The sequence below is a fragment of the Zerene cesonia genome, chromosome 29 (genome assembly GCF_012273895.1).
Source record: "Zerene cesonia ecotype Mississippi chromosome 29, Zerene_cesonia_1.1, whole genome shotgun sequence".
In the NCBI taxonomy this organism is placed as follows: Eukaryota; Metazoa; Arthropoda; class Insecta; order Lepidoptera; family Pieridae; genus Zerene; species Zerene cesonia.
The window spans coordinates 4,930,874-4,950,079 of NC_052130.1; the positions used below are offsets into that span (position 1 = coordinate 4,930,874).

Consider the following 19,206-nt stretch of genomic DNA (forward strand, 5'->3'; position numbering starts at 1 on the left):
AAAAATTATTTTATAGTTTTTAGTTTGATGTGCTTGAAAAGCGTGTTTTTTAGTTTTTTTAAACTATTTTTATTTTTAGTTCAATCAAACGTTCTTTTTAATTTCCATTGTCCAACTTTGAGCCTGGTGATGCCAACGTAAAAGTAATATTTGATTCCGTTAACACTGTTTAATGCACTTTAAACTAATTTGTTAGACGTCATCATGCCAGCCACCAAAAGTGTTTTTTTAATATCCTTCGCTCCACTTTCAAAATAGTGATACAATCAATGCTAAAATAATATTAGATTCTATTAATACTATTTAATATACAATGAATTAGTTTGTTTGACGTAATCATCGTGCCAGCGGTAACAGTCGCTGTTGTAGTAATGATATTTGTGAACGTATTGTTTTTTAATTCATGTGTGTATAGTTCAAGGTTCAATTTACTTTTACGATAAAGTTGTCTCGTACAAATAGAATATTAATAACTTCTATCTCAAGGTCATATTTGATTACCTATCCTCGGTGTTTGACTTCGTATAGATCAACAAGAAATATACGTACAAAATGTCTCCACATTGCTATAAATATCCTCACGTTATGATAATAACGCTAAAATTACATTAATATCCAATACGTTTGTAAAGGTATTTAGACATTTGTGTAAATGAAGTAGGTACCTATTTAAATTAAGAAACATTCTATAACGTTATTCATTTAATCAGCGGATGCGCAAGGCTCGTTATAAGATTAAAAACATTCTTTATTTGAAATATATGCTTCCATTGTTTCGTAAAGATCCGGTGGAGACTCGATAGCATATCTCTTATGCTTACTCCAGTCCCTTGATAAATGACATAAAATATACTATGTACTGCGATCCAATAGTGAACTATCACGCTAAGTTTATTGCATTAATCCAATAAATGACATACATAACTGTTGTCTTCCTCAGGCCCGTCCGCGGTATGTCCGTGGTAGTGGCCGGCGCGGGGCCGGCGCACGCCTGTTTCTTCGCGACCTACGAGCAGAGCAAGCACACGTTGTCACAGCTGACGAGGCATCGGCACGACCATATCACACACGGTATGTGTGGAGCTCTTTATTGCAGGCAATGAATGGTTTTGGTCCTTCGAATTCACTTTTACAGAGTATTTATGTTACTTTGGAACATTGATTTAAATGTCTGGTTCTTCTGGAAAATACTGCAGTGCTTAGAAACTGGTGTGGCACATTAAGCTTTTCTATCATTGCTATGTTGTTTATCAGTTAGCTTAACAAAGGAAAAGCATATACATATAATTATTTTTCTTATATTTCGATGTACTCTATTAAAATATATACACAGAGATTCTATTTCCGAGGCGTTGTTTACCCACACCCTAAGGATCGAGTTTCTATAAGCTGACGCTTACGCAAATACTAAACCTTTCGTGGAAGTGCTAATTTCAATATAGTTTTCCATTTTTATAGGTCTTTCTGGATGTTTGGCGTCACTCATTCACGATGCTGTATCAAATCCAACAGAGGGTGAGTTGATTTCTTTCCCATCATATCTTTACTTATTAATTATAGGCGCTCGAACTGTTAACAAATTAATATCGCCGCTGTAATCGATATATATATATGTAATTATATTTGTGTATTAAGTTAACGAATAGTTTTTATTATAGTAAGGGTTGTATGGTCCCACGCATCGTAATTATAAACCTTACAAAAAACCAACATCGCTTTACTTTGCATCCTCTCAATTGCGCAACTGGTAATCTTAAAGAATATAAGACATCCTAGAGAGAGAGAGAGAGAGATCATCTAAAAGATTCCTACTGCAAGACGTTACTTAAATTAAATGTGAATGCGAATTTTAAAGAGGTGGCATGCATAGGTGGTAATGTATGTGGAATCATTCATTCAGAATTGGACGTTGCTCCCGTTTACTTCATTGACTTTATTAGTTTACGACACGCACACAACTTTGTTAGCGTTGCAACGCTCTTTGCAATGATCTTAATTGATTATTGCTTAGGATATTTACGCATGAGTTTTACGGATGGTTTTTTGTTCGCTATATTTATGGTAATCCAGTGGCAATTAGTGCCGAAACCGTATCAGGCGATAGGTTCTTTTAAGGCCGTTCGTTTTTACTTGTGTAGAATTTCCCTTAATCGTGAATTGATTGTGACATTCGTTTTGCTCTGTGTGGTCTAAATAGAAATTTTTATTTTGACAGTTGGCTTGAACGCAAACGTTGGACTTCCGTACTACAAAATTCTAAACATTTTGTCGATCAATAACTACGTTTAAACAAAAAACTTAACGCTTTCACAGTAATTGTCCAAATTAGACCAAATTTAAATAGGACCATAGGAAAGGCACAAGCTTTCACATAAAAAAATGACAAGTCCGATCGTTTTACCCAGACGAAAGTTCTGGGTGAAGTTTCGTCTGTGTGAAGAATTAATAAACTCCTCCTTTTTGTGACGTCGATTAAGAGTAAGCATCGTCATGCCCTGTATGCGGCAATTAAAAATAAGTGTGATCTGTGGGACGCTACTCTTTCCATTTGTACTGGTTCACCTCATTTTCCTTTTCTTCTCTTACCCAGTGCAAGGATCGTTTGGACCCTGAGAACCAAGTATCAAAGTATCAAAACCTAATAATATTTACTTTACAACGTGGTAATTTTCGGTTTGTTCGAGTTTATTATATTGAACTTATATGCATATCGGAGGCCATAGCATATCCCTCACCCTTCCCAGTTCATTCCTTCTTTCCGGTCGCCAAATCTTTCCCTACCCCTTACCCCTTAAAAGCGGGCATCGCATTCGCAGAGGCACTACCTCTTTTCTGTGGAAATGATTTCAGTGGTAAATCATAACATCTGCGAATAATATCCATTTGTCTCTTCGATTAGTTTCCTGGTGCTGCACACTCTTTGGAACCGGCAGAACATTCGGTCTTTTCAACCGACTTCAAAAACACGAGGAGGTTATCGATTGGACTTAAGTTTTGTTATGTGTGTTATCTCATAACTTTACTGGATGGATGAACCGGTGTTTATGATTCTTTCTATGATTTATATTCGGTCTAGTTCTGACAGTTTTAAGATAGGTTAGTTTTTTTTTTTATGTCATAGCGGGCAACTGAGCTGGTGGTTCGCCTGATGGTAAAAGATCACCACCGCCCATGAACATTCGCAGAGGCTCAGACCTCTGAGAATGCGCTGCCCGCTTTTAAGGGATAAGGGATAAGGAAAGAATTGATGACAGGAAAGAAGGAATGGACTGGGAAGGGAATAGACCTCCGGCTCCCCCACTCACCGTACGAAACACAATAGCAAGCTATTATTTCACGACGGTTTTCTCTGGGGGTGTGGTACTTCCCCGGTGCGAGCTGGCCCAATTCGCGCCGAAGCATGCTCGACTCCCACAATAAAGTTTTTTTTTATTGTTATTAAACTTTTACTTTTTCTTCTATATTACTCTTTCTATTACTGATGATGACCATGTACTACTATCAACAGATTACATTAACAATTATATATTGTAATATTAACTTAGTGATGTATTTAAATTTGTTACCAAATCGCATATCAAACGGCTAAACCAATTTTGATTTTTTTTTTATTAAATAAATTTACGCCCAGAACATATTACCGCCAGTGTTATACTATACCATTTACTACTTTGTAGTCTATGCGAAGGCATGGCAAGTTAGAATTACGTTTCTTTCAATTGAACTCAATATTAGTAGTAAACAATACGTGTTTTGAATGACTTCATTTGTTTCTTGTTACAGCGACTCTAAACACGTGGCGAATGCACTATGCATTTTCCTCCTATATCACATATTATATATACACACGTTTATTATAAATTATAATGCGTATCTCACGTAAATAGTGTTATCTCGATGCAAACAATGTACGTTGTATTTTTTTAATTATGACGTGGAATATAAACTGCGCGCTTGTTGCTATCTGATGTCTGGAGTAGCTACGGAGAAATATGAATAACAACTTACAATTGAAATATTACACACGCCTTTTGTTTGACTCACTGCACTGCATATAATATATCTATCTAATTATATTAACAAATCAGACCATAGTCAGAATTATTAATAGCTTGCTGTCAAATGAAAAGAATAGACAGTCCTGGGTGTTCCGCGCATAGTTCCCGTTCGCTAGGGATTTATGAAAACTGTCCTTTTTCCTTTTACCAATTTTCGTCTTAATCGGTTCAGTAGTTTAGGTGTGAAGAAGAGACGGACAGAGGTATATATCAGCAAAATATAAATAGAAAGAAATAAGACACCAAACAGATACGGCCGTTGTATACAAAACACATGTCATCTAGTAAAATGAGGCAAAAGTAAAGCACTAACGAGTCTCCGTTTCAACGCATTTCAGTCTGCTTCATTGTTACACAAATACAATAATAGATATTAAAATACTCCTGTCAATCAGTACTTCCCCACCGCAAGGTTGCTTAGTATGCCGCAGCATGACTCTGCTATACCTTATATTTTCCTCGATCGTAGATACTATTCATTTATCCTACATTCTATTATAACAGGAATAGCAATCGTAAAGTAAAATATCCATACATACGATAGAATTTTCCTTTTTAAAGTGAATTTCCAATTTATCCACTCGTTATCCACATTATCACTGCTTGAAACAGCTGAAGGATGGATGGATGAAACGTAAAAAACCGGCATGTCCAAGAAAAGTTCGACATGTGACCAAAACCTAGCCAGCGTGGTGGATTATGCCCTGGACTCTCATAGGTCTATGTCCCTGCAATAGGAACAAATATGAACTGATGATGATGTATTTATACAATGACCCGAGTAATGTAAGTATATTTTGGTAGTGCGGCATAGCGGCGGAACGTTAAGAAAGAAAAACTCAAACAAAAACTTTCCTTTTTCAAATATTTGAATAAATGAATGATATTCGCGTATTGTGCACTATCATTCGTTTATCATAATAACGCGACTATAGTATCGCGTCGTAGGTAGGTATAGCGAGCACGCCGGACCGCGGTCTTTGTGGGACGTCAATTGGTAGATGTAACTAGATCCGGTGATGGTTGTTAAGTAGTTATCGTAGCTCAGTCACGGTTGGTACTCACGTTGATGCAATGCAAAAAAAAAAATCGCCACAATTTATAAGCGACGCTCATTATACATACATTGTGCAATAAATAGTAACGATTACATGAAATGAATAGTGCATTTTTTTTTGTTGAAGTTTTGTTTATCATTATTCGTATAATGCAGTTTGTTTGAAAGAAACGTAGCTTAAAATGTTTGATGTCATATTCAATGTACTATGTTTAACCCCCTTAACGCGCCTCTCTGACGGCGAATTACATTTATTTTTCCATTCGTAGCGTTGCAATCGCTCACTCCATATTGTGAACCGGTTAATTCGCATAATGATTTTTTTTTATATCGCATAGCAATGCTCGGCAATTCAAATGTAACCGAATACATTAGAATTTCCAAGGATAAAATGGAAACGAGCACATTTTATGTGTCGCCGATATTTGTGGCAATCTCTATCTTATATATAAAACTAGCTGCGCCCCGCGGTTTCACCCGCGTAAGTCCGTATTCCGTAGGAATATAGGGATAAAAAGTTGCTTATATGTGATTCCACTTGTCCAGCTGCCTATATACCAAATTTCATTGCAGTCGGTTCAGTAGTTTTTGCGTGAAAGAGCAACAAACACACACACATCCTTACAAACTTTCGCATTTATAATATTAGTAAGAAGTATGATTCCCGTGTCACATATTTTAGTTACCGAACTCCTCCGAAACGGCTGGAGCGATTCTTGTGAAATTTTGTGTGCACATCCGGTATGCGTGAGAATCGGCCAACGTCTATTTTTCATACCCCTAAATGATAAGAGTAAGGCAGAACAACGTTTGCCGGGTCAGCTAGTGTTTTATAAAAAAATTAAATTTTAATAAAACACTAATTTCAACCAAGCAAGCGTTTTTGGTTCAAACTATGTGTCTTTTATCCAACCCGAAACATTTATTCAATACTAGCGGACCACTCCGGCTTCGCCCGCTATATATTAAGGCGAAGCCAGAAATTTAGATGTGTAAATGGTTATCAATATTGTATAATTAGAAACAAGGAAATCCATGCAGCTGAAGATATTTTTTTTCCTTTATACAATTAAAGTATTCCGGCGTTACACTTCGTGCATTTGGTACCGAAGATTTATTAATCAGTGAAGGATGGATCACGCGTATCAAATGCGATGCGATGCGATGAATGACCTTGACATAATGTTCTAGAACGATCTAGTAATGACACATGGGCCAGATGCTCGCATCCATTGCAATGTTGGGCTGATTCATTTCTTATTATAAAGGTTAATCGTAATTAAGATCCAATAGGAGTTGAACAAAGTGAATGAATGAATGAATGAATATTATTTATTGTTACAAAACAAATACAGAATTATATATAAATAATAAAAAATGCACATATTATATACAGGCGAACAAAAAACTTAAAACAATTAGCAAAAGGCGGCCTTATCGCTAGGTAGCGATCTCTACCCGGCAACCCTTACCTGTCCTTAACTGTCCTAAAGTATTGTGCAACATTCATTTTCCTTGATGTTTTGCTTTCCTGGAAGGTGTTGATCACGTGCGTAAATATCCAAAGCTGAAAGATTTTAAAAATCGGTCCATTAGTTCCCGTTATAAACGCGTTTGAACAAGCTCATCTTTCCCTTTAACCGACTTTTAAAAAAGAGGAGGTTCTTATTTAGATTTTTTTTGTCTTTGTTACATTGTAATGATTCTATTTATATTTATTCTCCCTAGTGGTCCCATTTCAATATGGTCTAAGTTTTTAAAATTCGGAGGCGTTTCAGTTTTTTTGTTAAAAATAATTGTATATTTGATAATTTGTTTATAATTATATATTGCAAAGTCCAGTCGCGTTGTAAATATCCAAGTGCTCCGTCCGTCCTTGACATTAGCGTATCGGGCGCCATTGTTTTCTATTTGTTGATATTTAAAATTCAATTCAATGGTCGTGTAATGTGAGCTAATTGTACCGTTTCGATGAGATGCAGACGATTGTGTCATTAAACGAAACAGGTCGTTATTGTGATTATTATCATTAAAGTGATTTAACTTATAAAACTTATAGTACTAAATAATTATAATTCAATTAAATAATTATAATATTCATCGGCAATAATCACTTCGTTAATAGTTAGAAGTTTGTCACATTTGGACAGTTTAAATCGAAATGTGAAATCTTTCGGTATGTTTAACGATGGGACTATATTGTGATTATATGTTTATAATAAGGTACAATAAGTCGCGATATATACGTAAACATATATACACAACAACGCTTCAACATGATAAATATAAAAAATTAGACCATGATGGCATGCATGCTTTTAAACATGCTCACCTATATAAATATAATTAATTTGAAAGTACTGTTGCGAACAAAAGGCAAAGTTTATATTATATCATAATAGCTTTTGCCCGCAGCTTCGCACGCATTCAATTCGGAGTGGTTTAATAGATTTTACTATACATATAAACCTTTAAACCTTCCGCTTTAAAAAACCCCCATCGAAATCCGTTGCGTAGCTTTAAAAATGTAAGCATACATAGGGACATAAGAATAACTATAACTATTTCCATATAACGTTTTATTATAAACTACCACCGGTTCGCTTGTCGATGCTATCGAGGACAGAAAATGTCCGAAACGTGTAAAATGCGTACAACTCGAATGTAACTCCCCTTAGGCATTAGTGAAATACCTACGGCGCTGAGATTTATATGGGTTAGCAGTACGGTGCGAGTCAATGACTCGAAGCGATATGGGTTTATAGTTGAAGGCCGCTGTTCGCGTATGATAACCGTATCGCTGGAGACACGCACGTGGGCTGTGATAACTGCCTGACATTTATACACTCACCGGTGTGATTATTGTTTCCGTGGTAAGGGTAGTATCGGCGTGCGAGCATTTTTAACTATGAGAAGAGGAAATTCTGTAGGTAAATAGAATGTCTGGAACATTCTATGCGATTTAAAACTATGAATATGACGGAATGAAACTGTGGTACAGAATCACTGTCCGTTACTTCCTTTGGGGTATGGGATAAATCTGTTCTGTCTTACGATATGTGGTAGCAATTCTATATATTTTTTTTCTCTATCTGAATTGATCTACGGACATATGAAATAAATATGAAAGTTTTTTTTTTTTAATAAATATAATAAGAATTCTGCGCGCGAGTGTTCTTCCTATACGAACGTTATTTAATTATAAATTATACTACTTTTACAATACATTTAAAATTTAAATCGTGTAATTTAAATATTCAGATATTTATAAAAAAAATCGCTATGAATTATTTTCATTTAATTTATTCTTTTACAATCTATAGGTATGTATACCAATAAATAAAATTGAAATGTCGGTTTGTGTTATAATCGCTTTTAATTATATATACAGACGCATATACATACGTAAATTTAGATGTATGTACGTACATGTACTGAAAATTTATTATTGCACTCATAGAAATTTTAACGGAAACAGGACATAAGATGCAAAAGGCTGTTTTATAGCTCAATAGCAGTTTCCTCCAAACAACCACAAGCAATCAGAAAGTGTTGGGTACAATTGCAAATATTATATAAATAATATAATTAATTTAATTCATTTATATTAACATGCAACCTATGCAAAATGAGGGGTGTTGTAAGTTTGTCTGTATGTACGTCTATTATCTACCGTAGCTCTTGAACGGATGGACCGATTTCGATTCGTTTTTTTATTTTATTAATTTGAAAGCCGCTTGCAGAGGTTCTTAACTATGTTTGGTCATTATAGGTCGAGCAGTGTAAGAGTATCGGTTATTGTCCAAAATTATGTACTTGGCATTTTCGGAGTACGATTCGACGTGTGCCAGTATTATCGTTAAATGACAATTTATAGCGGAGTCGGGGATTTTTTATTAAAATTATGCGTCACGGTCATGCAAATGATTTCTTAAGTAATTATCAAAATGTAAAACTTTTTTGTTTGTTACCTAGCTTTATAAAAAACGGCTGAATAGATTTGCATAAAATTAAATTTGCCACCAACACCATCAATACATTATGAACTGGTTGGAAATTCGACATTTAAAAAAATGTTCATTGCTTTTTCTTGCGATTATTTTATGAATAAAATATTTATTTGTTTTTGCGTCTTGTTTTGCATAACAGGTTGTGGAATGTCATATAAAATATATATATTTTTATTTACTTAGATGGCTTATGATAGCTTAGCAACACGCACAAAGTATTCATATCAATACTAATACTATGCATATATCATGAGAATACAGCCTGTCTGTATGTTTGTTTAACTATACTTCAAAGCCCCAACTGCAATGCGGTTTTGTGTGAATGGATGTACATATCCTATATGAAAACTTAATAGAGACGTAGGTAATTAACAGGTATATATAAATGTATAGTCAACTTTTGCAAGGAAGCCCATTTCCTTTTCCTCGCTCTTACCAGTTCATTCATTCTGCCCAATTTGCAATCCTTTCCTTATCCCTTACCCATTAAAAGCGGGCAGCGCATTTGCGAATGTTCATGGGCGGTAGTGATCGTTAACCATCGGGCGAATCACCAGCTCAGTTGCCCGCTATGACATAAAAAACAGCTTTTGTAAATCTCAAATAATCTTTCTATATATTGTAATAAAAAGTGTTTTGTATCGCATATGCGATATAAAACACTATTGTTACAAAACTTGAGTCAATTTGGGTACAATCAAATTGGAGAAGGAAAAAAATTGTATCCTCGTATTCCCACTTTTTCTCATTTCCATGTTTTTATAGGTAGGTATGTAGCTATTCTTCCATTGAAAACAAGACTTAAGAGTTACGCGGATACCTTTCAAGGAACGCGCTCCGTCGTTTTTTATAATATAAGCGAGCAGCTGAGCTGGTGGTTCGGCCTATGGTAAGCGATCACCACCGCCCATGAACATTCGCAGTGTTAGTGCTTCTGCGAATGCACTGCCCATTTTCAAGAGGAAAGGAATATGGAAAGGTTTGGTGACTCACCGTATGAAACATAGTAGTATGCTACTGTTTCACGCCGATCTTCTGTGGGGGTGTGGTACTGCCCCGGTGCGAGCTGCCCTACCATATACTTAATTAGATTAAGTATCATATTAAGTAGGCAACATCTTAGCTAACCAGCAGCAAAAAAAGAAAATCACTTTTTAGTCCAGTGATATATGTAAATGTAACATTAACGAAGCGAGTTTTTAGCTCTATCATTGTACACAAACGTATCTATGAAGCGGACACGTTTTTATCACTTATATGATAGTTCAAATGGTGTTCAAAACATGTTTTGTAAAATGTTTCTTAGTAGATAACCTATACCACTCGTGTGTCGATATTTTTTGCAAACGCTACCAAAGAATTTTAGACGAGTAACGATAACATGAGGTATATTATAAATAATCATACGTTGTTTGTCACTCTGTAGCACTTAGATATGAAATAGTAAGAGGTAGCCTATATATATAGCACTTGTAGTTCATAGATAAACTAATTATGATACTCTTTCTCACGAGGTCAACTCAACTCACACCGTGATGCTCGACTCATGGGACAGGTGCACGCACTTGCGTAGTCTGCTTTTAGTTCCGGGAAGGATTCGTGAAGTGAAACGCCCAAAAGGATAAAATTACTCTTATCTTTATAAGAAAAGAGAAAAAATAATTTATAATATAATGTAATTCGTGTCAAAGTGTCCTAGATGTAAAAAGGGCTAAAAAATACGTGTTTTAATTATACCCTACATTTTAGATAACATAAATGATTAGATACACTAATTACTTAGCCATTAAAACTATACAAAACATGAATGCAGAAAGAAAAATAGCCTACGTACATAAACAAACGCTAATGTAATTTCGTAACCCACATATAAATTATCGCCTCGGGTCATCGCTTCACTAGTGTCCTATTGTAGCCCTGCACTTGATTAGTGTTACCATAATAAATAAACTATACGAGAGTTCGTTATCAATCTAGCTCTATGGTTATCACAGGTCGTAGGTCGTTCACTCGCTCCTATAAACTCGTATGATGGGAGTTGCTCGCGTGCAACAACATATTTTATTCGTGTTTTATTAGTTTTAATATCGGTGAGGTGTTCTAAATGTTTACATAGTAATAACGTTTTTCGCCGCCTTTCTATGTTTATAGATGTTTTTGTTTGGAGAATACCTACGCATCGAAAAACAATACTGTATCGATCCTGTTCAGTGTACGATTGTACTTTTGGAGTTTGGATTATTCTTTATGAAAGGGAGCTCCAGGAAGTTATCTGAAAACTAATCAAATGCATCAAATTTTAGAGTATGATAAAACTTGTTTAAATATTGACATAAAAATGTATACTAATAAAATATGCATAGAATACTTGTGTCCTTTAATGAAATTGCTTAAATTTTATAATACATTTTCAGTGGTTAAACAACGGTTGCAAATGCTGAACTCGCCATACCGCGGCGTGTGGGAGTGCGCGAGGCACGTGTACCGCGCAGAGGGGCTGCGTGCGTTCTACCGCTCGTACGGCACGCAAGTCACCATGAACGTTCCGTTTCAGGTAACTACCCTACTTTTTTATAATTTCGTATTATTTGAAAAATTACTAGATATTTGCTTAATCTGTGAAATTTATGACTGTAAAAATTAAATGTAATTATAATTTATTTGAGGAGTTTATCATATATTGCGTCTAAATTACGTAAATATATTTTTCTGTACTGTCTTATTTGCCAATGATACTTTTCTCGCAGATTTCTGTCTTATTTGCCAATGATACTTTTCTCTCCTTTGATGTTTTTATTTGTGGTTATTACACACTTGTAAAATATGGGAAGCATGGTCAGTTGTAACTAAAATTGCAAACAAAACACGCATTCCAGGCGGTGCACTTCGTGACGTACGAATGGTGCCAATCGCTGCTGAACCCGACGCGCGGCTACGAGCCGCGCGCGCACCTGACGGCGGGCGCGTGCGCGGGCGCGCTGGCGGCGGCCGCCACCACGCCGCTCGACGTGTGCAAGACGCTGCTCAACACGCAGGAGCGCGGCGCCGAGGGGCTGGCGGGCGCCGCGGCGCTCGTGCTGCGCACCTCCGGCCCGCGGGGCTTCTTCAAGGGCGTCGCGGCGAGGGTGCTGTACCAGATGCCGGCCGCCGCCATCTGCTGGCTCACCTACGAAACGCTCAAGCACGCTCTGATTACGGTGAGTGGCTGAAGTTTTGCGGCTGATTTATGCTATCGGTAAAGGAGCTGGGATAGGAGGGAGGTAGGAGGGGGGGGAGTGTCGCCTGATGGGGACTAAGAGCTCCCACGCTACAACGGTCGTGGAAATTTGCATGGATTTCCTTTATTAAAAGATTAGGGGTAAAGAAAAAGATCTAGGGAGGTTAAGGAAAACGATATGAGGTCGGTAGGAATGGAGTTTGGAGGAATTTTGATTAATTTGATCCGAGTCATCTATACATTGGATTAGTCTGTATTATTTTTGTAATAAATGCTTGTTTGTTTGTATCAAATACATGAAGATTGTTAAGAAATCGTATGCTTTTCATGTTCCCCATAAACAGAGACGTAGTTGCGGTGAACGACTAGTATAAATTGGTTTATTTCGATTTTTTGATGATGATTTTCAACCGGCATTTTTCAATCTGCAAATTTCGACACGTAATCTGTCCTAATTTATTTATTCCATTTAAATTTTCGGCTGAAAGTTAACAATAAAGAATTTACATATTTAAAATAACTATGAATGAATAAGTTTAAAGAACCCTTTACACAATATATTAATAATAATATATAAAACTACCCCCAAAGTTGTTAAACAAATAACGGTGTCCAACAGTGAATATGTTCAGGTGGAGCTCGAGGAGGCGCCTGCGCTTCGTCTGGCACCGGAACCAGCGGCCACCTAGACACCCCCCAACACCCCCAACACCCCCAACACCCCCAAACACCTCCACACACTCCACCACGCGACTAGTTCACCCTTCGAACGACTATCCACGAAATACGTTGTTATTTGGCATACGGCAACGGCTGACAGTTATATAGATAATAGATTGTTTAGATTATAGACCTAAAAAAATATTAAAATAACAGTAAAATTATACAAGAGAAAAAAAATTGTTAGAGGATATATATGCTCTGACAAATTTTTATAAATTACATACCAGAATTGATATTACAATGTGAAGCTAGCATAAACTTATGGATGTTCAAACATCTAACATTACAAGTGGCCTGCAGCAAGAAAATTATAGTCTGAAATAGAATATTCGTCTGTCTTTACTCTCTTATTGATAGAGCTGGGTTTATTATATTGATTTGTGACATTTAAATTTATATACGAACGGGTCAATATTGTATTTATGTATAATTATTATAACAAAATTTGTTGGAAAAACAAAAATTGATATGTTGTCATGTAATTGTTATTGAAATTATATAAATGTGTGAACGAAATCGATTCTAATCATCAAAGCTAGTTTATTCGTAGACGATAATCGATTTTATGGTCATTGTAATAAGACACTATTTATAAAATTTACCATTCGCATTGGCATACCAATAATTGAAATAAACAATAGCACAAATAAAAATAATGTAAGGAACTTACATGCCAATCCAGACAAATTAAATTGTCTATTTAAAAGCCTTCTGTCCATTGTACGTAATGTGTAAGAAAACGACAGATAGAACTTTTTAAATCGGTTGGTTGTTAGGCCCACTTTTAAATACGCTATATTTATGGTATGTCAATAACCATGTAGTAGGATTTCAGTCGAACGAATACGAAAAAAATACCAGTGATCATGAAATAGGGGGCGGGGGAAGGCACCTGTTGTTGTTGTTACGCGTTTTGTTGTTTATTAACAGAGTATAATATTATCGAGAAAAAAAAATATTTTTTTGTGTATCTGTCTGTGCACGGGCCCGCCGCATTGCGCTTTTTGTTTCATTAATTATCTGTGATTACGTTCGCTGCGTAACTTGTACATAGGCGGACCCGGTTTGTTACTCTGTGCGAGGTTATTTTTTTTTAACTGTCCGATTTTTTAAACACGGAATGCGAATTTAACGTTTGAAAATGGAACTTCGAATGCCATTTTGAATTCATAGCTCGTACGGCCGATTCAATTTGCTCACCGATTATTAAGAACTATTTCATATTTATGACAGTTCATTTATATTCATACAAAAGGATCTTATTTTTGAAGAGATCTCTTCTATAGTATTATTATCTTGTATTGTCATTAACGTAATTCTAATAAATCATCGTTAAATAATATTTGTATATAGTTCAAGCTCAGAACTTGTCGTCTCGTTCTCTAGCATCGGAATAACAATTGATTGGAGCGAGAAATGATGACATGATATTTATTATTCAACCTACTTCAAAAATGAAGGAGGTTATCAATTAACTTTCTATTTTGGCTTTGTTACCTCAGAAGTTTTTACTGGGTGAACCGATTTTGATTATATTTTTTTTTACTTGAAAGCTGGTGTCTCTTCTGTGGTAGCATTTAAATTGCGTCCAGTTTTGGTTGAAGGCGGTTAATTTTTTTTTTAATAATAATTATTAATATAACCACACTAAGATAACTCGCGCAGAGTAAAGTTGTGTGCGTGAAGTGAGCGGTGTGTGTGTACGTATGTGCGTATGCGTGCGTTAGAATATAGCTGTGATGTTATAAATAAAATTAACTGTAAGTCATTATAAATAGCGTCGATATTTAAGTATTAATTGTCCCTTACCTTTGTTTTTTTTAATCGCATACGAGTTAATAAATTTCTGTTGCTGTTTTATATTTTACATGTGCGTATATTGATATTTTGTTTGACGTTATATATGTATACAATATTTGTGTGTAGTGTGTTACACACGCGCGTGTGTGGTTGTGTGAGTGAGCGCATCACAGTGGTTGGTGCCACTATAAAAGTGTGACTATGTTACTTCTTCGTTATAAACATCAACCTTATTTCTATGCAGTTAGAGTTCAATTCGAAAAATGTCCCACTTAATTAATTGGTTAAAATGCAAGTGCAGTTTTCGATGCTTTCTTGTGAACGTTTCAAATTGGATGTGTATTACATTAAAAAACCCGTTTTAATTATAATTATAAATAAATAAATAAGTAAATAAATAAATGTGAAGCCTCGAAAGGCCTATACATAAACGATTTGTGGTACAATGAAAAAAATTCAAATATACGTCTGTTGATATTTTGCTTCGTTCGTGAACCACGTTGGAAAAACTTTTGGCATGTTTAGAGGCCTATATTTAGTATATAATATACGTATATTATTGAATATAAATTCGTAAAATCGCTATCACGTTTTATTATTCTGATGATATTTTATTTTTTGTGTTTATATTGTGTATTAGTAAAGATTAAAATTTTCGTTCGAAGCATAAATGTTTACGGCACTTCTTTGATTTCTTTTATGAATAATAATTTTATTGTTAGATGCTTTGCTTACCGATGTTATAAAAGTTTTTTTGTTATCGCGTCGCCCGTCGTGAGAATGCGTATTAGAATGGAGGGTAGGTTATTAATATGATAATGAAAGTGTAGATGTCTCATTGGACAGAGATTTGGGATTGGGATTTATGTGACTTAGGTTCGATGAAGATGACCTAACATCATTTGTACTAGTCTAGTTTAAATTCACCAGTCTCACATTGTATTTGTACAAAAAAAAAATGTTTAAAAATCTATACGCACGTGGATACTGAAGTGTTAACAGTCCGGACGAGCTACATCTATCCGTCCTTGCATTCGTAATATTCATGAGAAAGCAAATTCGTAGAGATGTAGCGAGACCCCTTTACATTCAGCTTATATCATTAGTAGGCTGTGATTTCAAACTCTATGGAGACTTGCACGGTTTTAATTTTTTGTTTGTACATACAGTTATATAAGGGTTTTGGGAATTATGTTTCATTCGTATATACATAACAGCGTTTGGAGGTGGAAATTTATCAAATAAATCGCGTCTCTATTGTCGAGAACATAGGGCTACTTTTCAATTATGATTATTGAGTGTATAGCAATGTACAACGATGTATAAAGTGGAAAACTAACTCGTGCCGCGTACTTTTCAATTTAAAATGGATTGCCGCTTACAAGATATTCGTATTAGGGATATAAATTTATTTTTAAATGTTTTTTCAATAATTTATATCTTAAAATGGTTTAAAAATTGATAGGGAATTGAAATATTATTTCGGCACGTAGTTTTTTTGCAATATTATTTAAGTGCAATCTTGCATAACGCCCTAATTTCTCCGCTTGCGTCCAATCGAAATAATAATGTAAAATGATGTTATGAATAGTAAATGCAAGAAAATGCACTTGTATTCTCTTTATATCTATATCCATTACTATATCGAGTCGCTCTTGAGATTAGCCACCAAAAACGACCAATGGGACACTGAAAAATTATTAAGTTTGATTATATCTTGATAAGCGGCCAGCTCATACAAACCTACGTTTTGTATGTATACACATATATATAACATAATAATATCACGATATTGTTTTCGTTAGTAAGATCAGTGTGTCTTCGTACAAACGTTGGAGTTTTATTTTAAACAGGGTGTGAGAAATTATTATTATTTTTTTTTTTGATGGATTGTAAGGGACTTTTTACATCTAGCCGCATACGTAAATCAGATGTGAAAAGTCCCAGCGTCAGTAAGGTCGGCTCGAGTTGGGAGTAAGGGCCGTTGTTCACTGAATAACGGAACAAATAATAGTTTTTGTGGGCACCGGCCTTTACATCGGTTAGAGTAAGTGATCCTAAAGGATGGAAAACTATGAGGTGCTATGTATGGCAGGCAATTGTCGCTCATTTGAAAGTCACGTTTTATTCGTATTTTTAATTAATGTTTATTGATGACGGATTCTTTTTGATCGCACTTTCGTATGAATAATTGAAAACTTCAAACAAAAGAGAAACACGGTTTTCAATAAGATTTTGAAAGATAATGTTAAAAAAAATCTTAATGAGCAAGACACAAACAATAAATCAATGTAAAATAAATACTTTTTTCTTTCTTTTATGTATATAAGTGATGAATATTCAATCAAAGGATTGTTTCAAATAGCGACTTTTGTCTAGGACTTTTCAAATTGTTGGTACAATGACAAGCGTTAATTGTATTAGTGGGAGAGTCAAATTGTTAGTATTAAAGGACGGGACGGAGCCGCCATGATGGTATGTGAAACAAGGAATAAAATAAACAGTTGGACAATATTTACCGTATTTTATTTTGATAAACTACCCATTATTGTGTTTTGAAACGTCTTTTCTTTAGAACATCTTGCTTAAGTTAGTAATGCAATATACAAGTCCTATAACGCATCATCAGCTCATATGGCTATTTTTTTTTTTTTTTTTTATGTTACAGTCCGCAATGGAGCTGGTGGGACGCCTGATGGTAAGCGCTACCACCGCCCATGAACATTTGTAGAGGCATAAAAGGTCCTTTGCAGACCTTACGCCTCTACAAATGGATTGCCGACTTTTTGGGAAGGGATTAAGAAAGGATTGGCGATAGGAATAAAGGAAAGGACTGGGAAGGGTAAGGAAAAGGATATGGGTCTCCGGCTCCCCCACTCACCGAACGAAACACAGCAGAATGCTATTTCACGCCGGTCTTCTGTGGGGGTGTGGTACTTCCCCGGTGCGAGCTGACCCAATTCGTGCCGAAGCGTGCTCGACTACCACATACAACTAAAAATATTTATACCACTAACGGTACAGCTTGAAACCGAAAACTAGATCTCAACAAAGGACAGAATAGGCCTACACCTTGCATCACCTGGTACCAGGCCAAAAGAATCTTGCGAGAGAAATAGGGAATGGAAATATGTTATAATGCGATAAAGTGGAACGCGAAGGAAGCCGCGGGCCGAAAGGTAGTTTATTATATAACTATGCTCGCGCTCCGCCACATTAGACCGGCTCGCACCGGGGCAGATAACACACCTCCACGGATAATTGCTGTGAAATAATAGCATACGAATGCTACTGTGTTTCGTACGGTGAGTGGACGAGGATGATAATCACAAATAACACTTATCACTGACTGTTCCTGATGAGTACAATCTGGAGGTCTTCAAGAGAAGAGTTACCAGGTTCTTGGGAAGCGCGTTCCAGCTTAGACCACATCTCAGCTTACCATCAGGTGAGATCGCGGTCAAGCGCTGCCCTATTATAGATAAAAAAAGACAACAGGAATAATCGTTTTTGAATAATCTTTCAACGCCTGTAGAAAGTAATTTCAAAATTGTTTCATAAACTCGAGATAACGAATAAACTCTCAAGCTAATGTGACTTAGATTACTCTCGACTTGACTGTCATAGATCCTGTGAGTAGTGGTTAGTACGTTCGACTGAGTCTGAAGAGGTACTGGGTAATCCACTGTCGGCGACGGCGTTAGTTTATGTACCAGCTTTGTCACGCTTGACACGTGATTATCTAATGGTGTTCACATTTCTACAGTGAGTTTAGTAGTAGGCACTACGTATGAATTTTATTTGCACACAACTACTAACGATGTGCGTCGAACACGCTGTGTGAGAAACACACGCTGTGTTTTTTTTTGTTGGACGCACGTATTTTACCGCCTCCACGTGTCGCGAACGTAAATAAATGAATGTGCAGATATGTACAATGGTCACCTAGTAAGAGTTTTTTGAAAACGGTAGACGAATTGCAACCGCCAAATTTAACTACATCTTAATCCTACTAATATTATTGAGATATATTCGAGAACAGTCAAATCATACGCAGTGACAGTTTACGCTCTCGTAATTTATTACAGTTTAAAAATAGTTAAAGTGTTTAACTAAACTTTTTAAAGAGTTCTTTGAATAGTGTTCGATGTAAACTATTACAGTCAGTGTTATCCAAGTGATTTAAAAGATATTAAGTGAAAAACAAACGTAAATATAAAAACAGCTGATTCATGACTACCGACAACTATAAAGAATTTCTACATAGTGTGTGTAAATTGCGAGAGATTGTGGTTGAAAGTGCAGTTAAGTCCAGATACTGACTTGATATACGTTGTTAAT

The 19,206-nt window shown here is 35.8% G+C and overlaps 1 protein-coding gene across 2 annotated transcripts in view; it reads left to right on the forward strand.

The window, feature by feature from the left end:
* Positions 1-17,379, forward strand: part of LOC119837974 (mitoferrin) — a 34,542-nt gene extending 17,163 nt beyond the window's left edge. The window contains exons 3-7 of one of the 2 annotated variants that reach the window (XM_038363784.1): positions 941-1,071; positions 1,459-1,515; positions 11,540-11,679; positions 12,002-12,322; positions 12,962-17,379. In XM_038363784.1, the coding sequence (XP_038219712.1) occupies positions 941-1,071; positions 1,459-1,515; positions 11,540-11,679; positions 12,002-12,322; positions 12,962-12,964 (652 nt within the window). In that variant the 3' untranslated portion in view covers positions 12,965-17,379. The remainder of the gene's footprint in view (positions 1-940; positions 1,072-1,458; positions 1,516-11,539; positions 11,680-12,001; positions 12,323-12,961) is intronic. The other variant, XM_038363783.1, reaches the window with a different exon arrangement.
* The last annotated feature ends 1,827 nt before the right edge of the window (positions 17,380-19,206 follow it).